This window comes from Carica papaya, chromosome 4 (assembly GCF_054855325.1).
Source record: "Carica papaya isolate Zhongbai chromosome 4, ASM5485532v1, whole genome shotgun sequence".
In the NCBI taxonomy this organism is placed as follows: Eukaryota; Viridiplantae; Streptophyta; class Magnoliopsida; order Brassicales; family Caricaceae; genus Carica; species Carica papaya.
In genome coordinates this window covers 1,642,127-1,655,755 of record NC_142312.1, presented here as the reverse complement: position 1 = coordinate 1,655,755, position 13,629 = coordinate 1,642,127, and the positions used below count along the sequence as shown (strand labels likewise).

Sequence of the window (13,629 nt, the reverse complement as noted above, 5' to 3'; positions counted from 1 at the left end):
TATAAAGAAATATATATACAATATATTTATAAATAATACATTTATTTAATTTAATAAAAAAAAATATAAAATGTTTATATAATTTACACATGTTATGGTTAATGTAGTTTTTTTTTTTTTTGGAAAGAGTAGGTATCCACGTGTGAGATTTAGTACCGGCGGGATAACAGGTTAGGGATGGTGACTGACAATTTGCCGACGAATTTTCGCCCCCTATATCTATTTATTATGTCTGCAACCGACCTTATCATTGCCACTGTTTTTTTTATGGAGAGTCTTTCACTTTGTTTAAGCCGTATGCCAAGGAAACTCCTACTTATAAATACATATATATGTATATTATATAACATTAAAAAACAATTTTGAAGTTGTTGGGTCAAACAGGCTAATAGATGAGTCATTGGTGGAATTAGGGTTTCCAAAAGAAATCATTCCTTCTTGTTTTTCAAACCAAAATCTAAATACAACCATATTATTACATGCATACATACGTACACACATACGTATGAAACTCAAATCAGATAAATTTAATATTTTTTACACCCATCAACTTTCTTTTTTTGTAAAAAATGTTTGTAGATTTAGCATTTTCCTGAAAAAATATGCTTTGAGATAATTAATTAAAGAAGAAAATTTAATCTGGAAAGAAGTTCGGGAATACCCGACAGTCCTATCCATATACATATAGGTATTTATATAAGTAATATCAATAGACTTCTACACTTATACTCTATCTCTTTTTAACTAATAATAAAAAGGAAAGGGAGAAAATAAAGTTGAATGTAAAAGTTATAACTGTCTCTTTTTTATTCAAAGTCGTCACCAACCACGCAAGCATATATATATATATATATATATATATATATAGTTTCGATCAATATGAACAAGGGTTGCTTGCAAGAAATCTTAAGAGAGAGTTCTTCTTCATTAATCGAAATTTGCCTTTTCAACTTTCCACTATAACAACTTTAATTGCTAATTAGAAGGTTTATTAAATATTATTAGTGCTTTACTGCACAAAAAGATGCCGCGCGGTTTAATTAATTTGGCGGTCTGAGTTTGCTAATTACACAATTAATTAAACACTGTTTTTGAATATGGGTTTGTGGATCTTTCGAAACAATTACTATAACACACACATATCTATATATATATATATTATAGAATATTATAATCAGTTAATTAATTAATAATATAACAAATACTAAAAAATGAAACTTATATTTAAAACTTCGAACTAATCCAATAAAATAATACGATGCATGTGTTAGGAGAAAGGAACAAAACAAGGATTCTCTTCTGAAATCTTCTCTCTGCTGCAAATTGAATATGAAATTAATAATTGGTTTATACGTATATAAAATATATATTTGTATTAAAAAATATAAATGGAATGATTAAATTCTCACTTTCAGAGCCAGTGACCAGTTTTAATTAATGACCATATTATATATACATGTACGTATAAATACATTATAGTTATGTTCTGCATTTTTAATGATATATATATATATATTATACGGCTACATAATTATTTGAACAACCAAATCATATCAAGATCTTTTATGCAATGATATTGCTGCAGTTTTTTATATTTATTTATTTTTTTTTTTTACCTATTTTATTTTTCTTGTTGAAATTAATTTTTAAGTATTCTCATCATCCAGGCGAATTTTAACAAACTTACTCTTTATCATTTGGGAATTCATGCTAACTCATGATGTAAGTATATAACATCGAGTGATGTATTGATGATATACCTGAACTTTTTTGGTACACCTATATTGATATATACATACATATATATATATATGTATATTACGTAAACACTTTAATTTAAACGAACAATTTGATCATTTTTTAAAATATATATACAAATATATAGATCATGAAAGTGTTACGCAGCCAGCCAAACACAACTAAGCAACAACCTGTGGCTGTGGTTAAACAGCGCCATGCATTAGAAGGCCACCTCAAACTGATGCACTGTAAAGATATGCTAGCTATAGGTAGCTATATATACGTACACACACTATACTTTTATATAATATATATATATATGTGTGTATATACATATATATCGCATACCCCTTATGATAAAAATCTCAAGAGAACAAGTCATAAATCAATATAGCTGGTAAGTCTGTATCTATGTTGCTAGCTTATTTAGCGATTAATAAGTACGTGAGCGAATCCACAATGAATCATCTCAATCTGATTTCTCGACTGGCAAATTTTCTTGTAATTACAAATTAGCCTTTATATATATGTATCTATACGTAAATGCCAACATGGCTGGTGCTTTTTGTACATATAATTATTATTATTATTATTTTTGCTTAAGATAAAGAGTTAGAGAAATAGTCTACTAGCTTAAGTATAAGCAGTTTTTTATTCGATCCCTCTTCTTATTTTTAATTCATACGTATTATTGAACATTGAATCAGAAAAAAAATTATATTGGCTTCGATTCATATAATCACTTAGTTGTTGAGAGTTTGAGAAAACTCGATCGAGTAGCTAATTAGCTAGGTAGACAAAATTAGTATAATGATCCCACCTAATCATATATAAAATGAAGTATTAAGTGGGTAATTAGTTAGATTAAAGAAATTAATTATATGATATTCAAATATTATTTAAGTTCTCTTTTGTAATCATTAGAATGGTGAATCTATTAATATAACAAAACACGAGCTCCTCGATCCAATTATCCCAAATGAATCTTCTAATTACAATTTATAAAAAATTAATAAATATATATCTCAGTGGATCTCTCTCAATCTAATTGTCAACTCCATGAAACAATAAACACCCAAAACTCAAAGAAAAGGCATAATTAATTAATGAATTAGTTAATCAAGTATAAATTAATTAATGATTAAACTCCTAATTATGGATGCTATCTTCCCCAGCCTTAACCTTTATGATTCTGGGGAAAAAATAAGCATAACCCAAATTCACAATTAATCATACAAAGATACACACACACACACACACACACACACACACACACACACACACACACACACACACACATATATATATATATATATGCGTAATAGTCCAAAGCAAAAATAACATATAATATTAACATTCAAATTATATTTCATATTCTAGTGAATAAAATCTTTGGCACAAACGGAAATATATATGATTGAAAATGTATATTTATTATATCTTCTTTATATAATAATTTATAATAATGCTTAGTTATATATATATATAATATATGGTTTAATCAGTTCCAATAATGTGAAGATAAAAAATATATTTTTGTGGTAGATAATATGTATCAACTAATGATTAAAAAAAAAAAGCTAAACTACAAAAGGAAGTAAAAGATTTTTGTGTGCATATTTTGATACATAATTTGAGATTCTGAAATCGATTTTAGTATAATAATTAACGTACATATCCATACATATAACAATAACATATTTATAATGTGGTCACTGTATCTTGCTCAATGGGTGCAACATGTGACATCATGTAGCATGAGACGTAATGATAAATAAAATAAAACAAAGTATTAATTAAATTAAGCTCATACTAAGTAATAATTAACACCCACTTCTCTTGTGTGGTGAGAATCCAACAAAGACCATTTCTTATGCCACGTGGAAGGTGAAAAATTGTCGCTCTTTAATTGACATACAAATAAACAAATAAAAGAAAATTAGTAGCAAATAATCCTTAATTAATTGAAAAATAATAATAAATAAAATTTTAAAAGTATTTGTATTTTGAATAATTATTACAATTCGGTCTACAAAAATCAAAAGAGACGAATTTTGAAAAGTTTGACCAATAGAATTTCTACTTTTTTTTTCATTTAATTCTCTTTTTAATTTATAATTTTTTAAAAAATTAATAGAACTAATTAATTATAACTAAACTCAAAACTCAAAAGTCTTTGTGTAATTTATTCTAATAATTGAAATTAATTAATATTATTAAGTTAAATTATTAATTTCGGATTATGGCACGATATGCGGCTAGTACCTGTCAAAACGGACCATGACACTTGCATGTGAAGAGGAGTTTGGTAGCTCTCATTAATGGTGATATGTGAATTAATTAATAAAAATTCAATAGAAATTATTTAAAAAAAAAAAAAAAAAAAAGAGCTGAAGAATTTCAGTCACCTTCCATGTTCTTGTTTACTGTTGACCGAATGCATGTGCCTCCCAGAAACTATAATTGGGTTCTCCAGAAATATATATACACACACACACACACACATATATATATATATATATAATGTTATATGAAACTTGAATCTTAAAAGCATATATTTAAAACACATTAATATTATAACTATCCAATTAGGGTTTGTTAATCAACACATTTTACGATCACCAGCATATGGTAGGGCGGCTAATTTAAGTCAGCTCTATGAAAATATTATCGGTCCAAGGCTAAGATTATTTAATATATAGTTAGGAAAATCAGTATATTCTTAATGGGTACAATTATTAATTTGTTATTATTTATAATAGTTACAGCCAGCACTACTAGTGCTTGCAATTTTTAACTTTTTTTGTTTGTTAAATTGTCTAATTATCTTATTTTTAATTAATTATAATTAATTAGTTAAATAGAATGATTGTGGAGACTTGGGAAACAAAGAAATAGTACTTGAAACTTTCTGGCCGACGAGCTTATATAATTAAACACAAAATGGGCTACATAGGATTCGTCTTCTAGCAAGAGAAAGACTACCAAACCACGTTTGGGAAAAGCAGAAGCTGTTAAATTTTTAAGCCTCCCAAACAGCTCATTAATTAAAATAGCTTTTCTCAAGCATTCAGACACTGATTCAGAAAGCTTATGTCTCTATAAAAGCACTTATTAGAAAACAATGCGGCCAACTTAGACCTCTAAACACCCTACAATGTCTGCTTATTACAAAATAATTATAAACACTGACAAGAAAGACGTCTACCATATGTACATACATAAATATTACATTTTATCCCCAAAAAAAAAAAAAAACAAATCCCTGGTAGATTTTTTTGAATTTCCCGTTTTAATTTTTTACAAGTTGGGAAAAATACAAAAATAGAAAGAAAAAAAAAATGTATACTTGCACATAGACAGTTTATTTCAGTTATAAGCACATGAGATGACAGTTTTGATTACGCGGTATGGGTTTCATGTGGGTTTCACATGAGCATGGCCAGTGATGACACATGCTAGGGAACATAGAACACCTGCATAATACATATTACAATTTATCATAAAAATTAAAAACAGATTACAATTTTAAGATCGAAATTAATTCTAAGAATTAAGGTAGGGTATATATATATGTAATATATATAAACATATAGATATATGTGTGTGTGTGGGTGTATGTATATGTAGAAATTTGATGGGCAAACAGTGAAGAGGGAGCAACCTGGTATGCAGACCCTTGGGTGATGCTTATGGTGATGGAGGCATGGGGGGCCATATGAACATGGCACTTTGCTTCATCCCACATAACCCCACATCCCATACCAAAACAAGTATTTTAGTACTCTTTAGAAATATGGGACCCCCTTTAGAGGGTGGGTCCCAGAGATAGATTGATGTTGTTTTTTTGGGATCATTTATAATATTATTAATTTCAATTTATTGACTAAGAAATTTGATTCTCTTAATAATATTATATTTTTGTCTTCATATGTTGCCCCTATAATGGAAGAATACTAGAGAACTTTATATATTATCTCTTATTCCAACTCAATCATATATATATTATACACTTAACTTCCATATCTCTAGATTTTTTCACTTTCATTTATAAAAAAAAAAAAAAAAAAATTGATGGTTTTAATAATTTTCTCTCTCTTTTTTTTTTTTTTGGGAAGTAGGGAAATAATCATTAACATATACTACATATAAATACACTTATACATATTTGTATTAATGGGTAACTTTGAAGTAACTCTTTTTTCTAAAATATATATATATATATACTTATATATATGTGCCAATAATTAAAAACTTAGACATAATGTTGAAGATTGATGAGAAAATATTACACGGAGGTGTTGAATGATAGAAGGTGTGTACGTAATGAAAATAAGTATAACATGCAAGATTTGTTTGATCTCCTTATTGGGTGCAAACGAAAGGATTGAAATAAAAAGTCAAGAAAAGGTCAACTTTATGCATGAAATGTGTGGGTATGTTTTTCGCACGGATGCTTAAAAGTAAAAGTATATGTTTTGAAATGTAAAAGTATATGTTTTGATGTTCCACAACAAAGTTGCTCACTTTTCAAAGCCTTGGCTTGTCTTCCCCCCCACCCATCTACTTAGTCTTCTTCTCCTACTTTTGTCTATCACTCTTTTTATACATATAAACTTGAATATTATACCAAAATAAAAATAAAAAAAGTTAAAGCAATAGAAATAAACCCACATTCTTCTTTTAATCACCGGAGAGAATTATTAATATATATTATCATATATATTGTATAAGCACTTTAAAAAGTAAGTAGTAATTCCGGATATCAAATCATAACATTTCTTTCTCAAAAACATGTCAATGTTTTCTTTTTTAATGCTTCTAAAGGGGTGGAAAGAATTCCTAGTATCCCGCTCTTTGTATAATAAGGTAAACTATATAGATTTCATTTATATATAATTACAACTCAAATTTTATTTCTTTTTATAAAAAAATAATAATAATGTAATTTGGTCTTTGCATAATAAATATATTTGTTAATTAAAATTTTTAACAAATATTAAACAGTAATTAAATATAGATTACGTGGTAATCACTTAATTATGAAATAATTTAAAGGCGTAACAAACAATCCCATTTGAAAATTTTCTTAAAAAATATAAATTTTAAGTTTATATAATGAAAGGAAAACAATATTGATAAGGGCATAAGAAAAACAACATATTTGTTTATTTAATTTTTATTTTATTATTAAAGTTTAATTATTTTATATATATATATATAATTGATCTCTTTTATGGGCCCATGAACCCAATAATTAAGTAACCCAAATAATTTATTATTTGTGGGCTATTCGGGTCTTCGCGGCCCGATTCAACTTCTTGGGCCACCACTTGCACACAAACTTTACAACTAAATTTCCAGGTTTTGGGTTCAAAGGATGCGGGCCCATAATTTTGGGTCATGGTATCCAATTCACCAGGCCGACCCGACTTGTTATATGGATTAAGCCTGTCCAATCGGACTCGTGCCAGCGATGGGCCGTGTCTAGCGTATATTATTTTTTAAAGAATTTTATATTAAATTTAATAACATAATAATTCATATTTAACTATTAATTACAAAATTTGATATATTTATGGTAAATTGAAATTAATTTATCAATTCAAATTTTGATTAAATTTGATTAGACTATTTGCGTTAATTACATGAGTTGATGAACCACATAGATTTTATAAATTTCGAGATTCTACAAAAAGAATAAATAATAATAATAATAATAATTTTAAGCTCTTATATTTTATTTTTCAATATGATTTAATGTTAATTTTTTTATCTTAAACTTTGATAATTAAAGATTATCTTTTTTATTAAAAAAAAAACAAAACCTAAAACACCGGGTTAATTAAAAATATATTTGATTAATTAATGAACAATCACCATCTCTTTTATCATTCTTTTCCACACAAACTGACAACCAAAAAAATTTCAAAAAACCCATTCTTCCTGGAAGAAGAAGAAGAATAATAAAAAAAGAAAATTTCTTTTTCAAAAGGGAATTAACAAATTAATTATTTAATCTAATAAGAACAAGTTTGATAACTTTAAAGATTAGAACAAATTGGTAGAGGATTAAACAATTAATTATGGTGTTAGTGAGTGTCAATATCATCTTAATAATAATAAGTCGTCGCCTGGTTTTTGTCATGACATGATTGACCTTAAGGCTTAAATCAAGGTTTCATTTAAGCATCAGAATGGTGCTCTTTTAAAAAGTTAATAATTAATATATTTGTTGGTATTCTCGTAGGCATTTTGTTCTATGGTGGTTCTTATTGTCGACGATGATTCCCTTTCTTTAATTAATTTTAATATTTTATTTTATTAAAAAATAAATAAAAGAGAGAGATAATATATGTGTGTGTTTGTAAATATCAGTTTAACTTTTTGTTTTTCTCCTATATTTCATTTAGTTGGTGAAACGATGTCATTGCTTACATATATATACATATATATATATATATATATATATATATTACAATGCTTACATATTCATTTAGTACAGGAAGTTATTGAATTATAGAGATTGATTTTGGGTGGACAGTAAAAGCAGAGAAGCCTGCACGATCTCTTGGAAACTTCTACCCTGACCTTCTTCTTATCTATCATCAAAGAAAAAAATATAGTCGTTACTTATAATATTATAAGCAATGATTTACTTATATCATCAATCAATTACTTACAGTATAAATATAGATTTTTCTTAACAAAAGCAAGTCCAATGTATCTCCAAAATTTTTAAATGTAAAATGGGTAAATATTATTCACAAATAAACAGCGGCACCCTCACGTTATTTTCGAATTAATTAGTGTGAAAATTAATTAATTAATTAATTGGTAATGAAGATTAGATGTAAACCACTAAATTAGCATGTTATTATGTATAGAAATTAATTAATAAATAAATAGCAAAATTATATACAGTAATATATATATATATATAAGGGAATTTGCATGGGTGATATGAAAATTTCCTTAGCAAAAAATGGACCTAGTAAGAAATGTCTGTGTATATTGACAAAATCAATTCAAGAGTTTCAAACCTTGTCAACCTATATATATCTATATATATATGTATATATATGTCTCTGTGTGTGTATATAATGGAGAGGAAAGTCAAAATGTTTCATCCAATTTCTAACAACTACAGATATGATATATATATGTAATAAAAATATCAATTTCGTCCATTGAGTAGGTCCAGTTTTGACCTCAAAGTAAGCTTTTAGTCACGATAAAGATGTATCATAATTCCTGATATTTTCTTGTCATCTTCCACAATAACTGTAATTACATATATATATACACACACACACACATATATACAATAACAATGTTACAGGTTCAATGAATGGAAGTTTATCCAAAGTGTCGTGCAATTAGGTTGTGATAATGCAGAACAAGATGGTAGATTACGATACTGAAATAAAAATTAAATTACTATGTTTATTATTTCAAATTTACTTATTTTAATTGTTGAATTATTTTATTTATCATATTATAATGAAGTCTTAAAATTTTATTTAAATTCATAAATTTTTATTTTATAACCACTGCAAATAATACCACTTGTTATTAAAGAAAAAAAAAAGAGGCATAAAATAATTTTTTAATTTTTTTATAATTTTTAAGAATATAATTTATTTAGTAAGAATTTACTATATGTTCATAATACTATTTGATAATTTTTTTTTAAATATATAAATTATTTAGTGAGAATAATTTAGATATTATTAAAATATTTTTTGAGGTTAATAATTGCATAATCAAGGGTATTTTAGTACTTTTACTATTTGCGTTGATTAAGTGAAAAAAAAGCACTTAAATTATATATAATAAAATAAATTCCGGTTAGATGTAAAGTCTAGATCAAACATGAAAAACATTGGCTTACACCTACTAATTAATTAAGATTAGGAAAAACAATGTTTTAGAATTTGTATTTCAATTTAATATATTTTATTATTTTAATCGTTCTGTAATTATATGTTTCAAATATATATTTTATATTAAGCCTAAATTTTTGTACGTGTTATTTTACTCTTAAAAAAAAAGTAAACTTCCAATTATTAGTAAAAGTCCAACATATATTATTATACTAATAATTTGACAAATAACACTGTCCTATATATGTTTGTGGGTGTTTTGTGGTTGTGTATGTACGCCCCCGCATACACACACATGTATATATATATATATATATATATATATATACATACATATATGTCTATAGCCTTTATAGGCTGCGGAATTTAATTGAACGTTAAAATTGAATCTATATATATAGCTTTTCAGTGAGGAACTAGCTAGGGAGCTTATTAAAGAGATGAATAATCAATAGACTATATATATAGTTTGCTGACAGTAGGGAATTTACATTAACTTAATATATTAGTGAATATGAAATATTGAAATTAAATTTAATTTCTTCAATTGAAATAATTTTAATAAAAAATCTAACATTTTATTCATATATATAATTACAATTATAATGCTCTTGTTAATTACTTATTTTCTTCTCATTAGTTATTTATTAATCTCAAACAATATGGTGGATTTTTAATAATTAATCCGTCAAGGCTAGTAATAGAATAGCATAGGGGTCAATTTTGTTTTAGCTTTATTTTTATTTTAAAAAAAAACAAATTTATTAATTATTAATTATAATACATATATATATATATATACTAATTACTTTTAAACAAGAAATAACATAGAAATACATTTCAATGATATATTTTGGGTTAAAATTATACGATAATATAATTTTTTTAGAGTAAATTAAGTTGGTCAAAAAATTGCTGAATAAATATTAGTAAATTTTCAACAATCTTCAAGCAAACATATAGATACATATATGTATAGATTATAAAAGCAGTACTTGATTAGGTAACATGCTTGTCATGGACATAATTTTATTAGAAAAAATAAAGTACACCTTTGGTGAGTGATCAAGTATGTGCTCTTACATACACATATATATATATATATATACACAGAAAACACACACGCACACACACACACACATATATATATATATATGTACAAGGAGGGATGAGAGAGATCATAGTGAGATAACCTGTGCTTTCAGAAATCCCATAGTTGTAACAGACAATGAAGATAACAATGAAGGAATGCTGCCACTTTTGGATACCTTTCCTTTGCTAGATCCGAGCAAGTCATGGCCAAAATGTCCAAGTGCTTTTCCTTCTTTACATCACTTTAACTTTCCCTAATCTTCTCTTAATTATAATTTTCCCTTGACCCAATTCATTTATAATTGAGAAAAAATCGACTAGAACCATTTCAATTCAACCATGAAAATTCAATATTTGATTAATCCAGAACAGAAAATTAAACTAAAGTTCTATAAAGCTCATGCATAGATATAGAAATGAAATATGAGAATGTTCAAGTAAAATGTTTTTTTTTTTTTTGAAGTAACAAATATTCCTTGCCTAGTTTTCATTTTTGATTGTTTTAAATTGTAAGCTCAAAACTCCAAGAAAGCTAAAATTAATTGATTAAAATTTCCTAGGGGGAACAGATTTACACCAGAAACCCATGTGAAAATCCCTGTTATTGTGGTCCAAAGTAGGTTGAATCTTGAAAAGTGGGATCTTGTACTAGTGCATTCTTCTGCTGGCAATTAGTTTCATAATGATCAGAAACCATCCGAGGACGATGATGATAAACCAGAGAGCTGAACTCCTCCCAGCTGCTGCTTTCCGTTGAATTAGTACTCGTCCCCCCTGTGCTTCCATTGTTCACCATCTCCATGTAATTATCACTCACCGCTGCCTCCTGCACATGGCTGTACATCACCGTGTCGCTAAGAAAATTCTCAAGCTCCTGGAACATGTCTTGATGATGATCGTGTTGTTGATCATGGTGGTAGTGATCACGATCTCCTGCAACACTGCTTACGACATTGAACTGAGTATTTGGCAACGAACAAGTACTTGTACTGGCAACATTCATGGCGGAACTCTCGTAGATTACTGGTTCTTCAGGGATCAGCGAAGTACTATTAACATGGTGATTAAAAGCCACCATGTTCTGTAGATCTGCAGAGGTGAAGATACTACTGTTTGGCTGTTGTATATGCTGCTGTTGTTGTTGATGATCATCATTACGATCATGATGATGATCTGAAAATCTGCCACCGAGCTTGATCAGCAAGTTTTTAATGGAGGCAGCTTGGTCTGGGGACGGATTTGGGTTCAGTGGATTAATATTGTTATGTACGAGAGAGAGCTGAGCTGGGTTTGGCCAGAATAAAGTTTGATTGGTTATGATCATGGAACCAGAATTAGCTGCAGGATTAACCATATAAATATTCTGATGATCAAGATCATGGCTTTCTCTCTTCATGATTTCTTGCTTGATGCATCGTCGAGCTTGTTGCTCTTTCCTTTGTTTACCCAGAAATTTCTTCTTCAGCCTCGTGTTCCAGTAGTTCTTGATATCGTTGTCTGTTCTTCCTGGTAATTGTGCCGCTATGATAGACCACCTGTACATACATATTCAGTCATGTATGTGAATTCCTACGTAATCAGGAGTATATATGTATGATTGTACATAAATTAATTATATTAATTAGGCCTAACTAATAAAGCACCGATGACTAAAAATGATAATTACCTGCTGCCAATACTGATATAAAGACTGCAAATAATGTTATCTTCTTCCTCAGAAAACCCTCCGTGCTTAATATTAGGCCTCAAATAATTCAACCATCTAAGCCGACAGCTTTTCCCACACCTCTTAAGCCCTGAAGTTAAATTCAACAGTCGCGGTTTTTTGTTCTCAGTATACGCCTAGCTATAACCAACACTAACTAGGTAGCTACAGACTAAATCATGATTCACATACAAGTACATAGACAGCTATATATATATATATATATACCTATTTTCTGTGGGAGTGCAATCCAGTTTCCGCCAGTGCCATTCTTCTCAATATAGTCCTTGAGCTGGGCATCTTCCTCAGGTGACCACGGACCTTTCTTCACACTGGATTTGTCACAGCAGGGAGCTCTACCCATGGCTTTCTTCTTCTGGTTTTTCTAGTGTGCGAGTGAAAGATGGTTGCTTAAACTTGGGTTATGTGTCTTATCCCCTGATAATTATAATGATGGTTATATATAATCATATGGGTGTAGATAGAGAAAAAGGAGAGTATATAATAGCTGGAGGAGGAAAGAAACAAGATGGATCGAAAGATGAAAGGTGGGAGTGTGAAGAATTAAAAAGATATGCAAACTTTATGGAATAGAATAATGAAGAAATTGGAAATGCCAGAACAGGAGACAAGGTTTTTTCTTATTTGTCCAGAATCTATGATGATCAAATTATAATATTTTTTTATAATTATTTTTTTTTATTATTATATCTCACTAATCCCGCCATCCACTTTGACTCTTTCTCTTTTCTCTTTTCTCTTTTCTCTTCTCTCTCTCTCTCTCTCTATAGATATTTATATTTTGTAACTATAATTAATTAATTATTGACAATGTTTGGAAGAAAAAGACTGTAATTTATATTTTTATTATTGAATTATATTCTTGTTGGTAATTCTTGAAAAAATAATAAAGCTTTTATCAACATTTGAAGTTTATATCAGTAATAAATTATAAGCTTCATACTTTAACATATTTTTATACATCAATTAAGTGTAATATAAAAAACTTACGAAGCATTGTGTAATTAGAGAAAAAGATATGAATTTACTATCGAAAAACACGATGAACACTTTGTAACATCAAATTCATTAAATGATGAAGTACGCATGAATGACGAGCATGGATTACAAGAATGCAAGATGGGTAAAGGAAGCTCCGATAAGAAGTATTCGGCATGCACTCGGGATGAAGGTAAAGTGAGATCA

The 13,629-nt window shown here is 28.0% G+C and overlaps 1 protein-coding gene across 1 annotated transcript; it reads right to left on the bottom strand.

Moving 5' to 3' along the window:
• Positions 1 to 11,240: 11,240 nt before the first annotated feature.
• LOC110809061 (uncharacterized) lies at positions 11,241 to 12,923 on the bottom strand. Its single transcript, XM_022034770.2, has 3 exons — positions 12,652 to 12,923; positions 12,385 to 12,514; positions 11,241 to 12,253 (listed from the first exon to the last, which is right to left on the bottom strand). The coding sequence occupies exons 1-3, from the start codon at positions 12,785 to 12,787 to the stop codon at positions 11,320 to 11,322; spliced, it is 1,200 nt and encodes a 399-aa protein (XP_021890462.1). The 5' UTR covers positions 12,788 to 12,923; the 3' UTR covers positions 11,241 to 11,319.
• Positions 12,924 to 13,629: the final 706 nt, after the last annotated feature.

Coding starts and splice junctions, on each gene's coding strand:
- LOC110809061 (XM_022034770.2), bottom strand. CDS start 12,787: ATGGGTAGAGCTCCCTGCTGTGACAAATCCAGTGTGAAGAAAGGTCCG. Junction 12,515..12,651: donor TGCACTCCCACAGAAAATAG/GTATATATATAT, acceptor ATTTAACTTCAG/GGCTTAAGAGGTGTGGGAAA. Junction 12,254..12,384: donor TATATCAGTATTGGCAGCAG/GTAATTATCATT, acceptor ATGTATGTACAG/GTGGTCTATCATAGCGGCAC.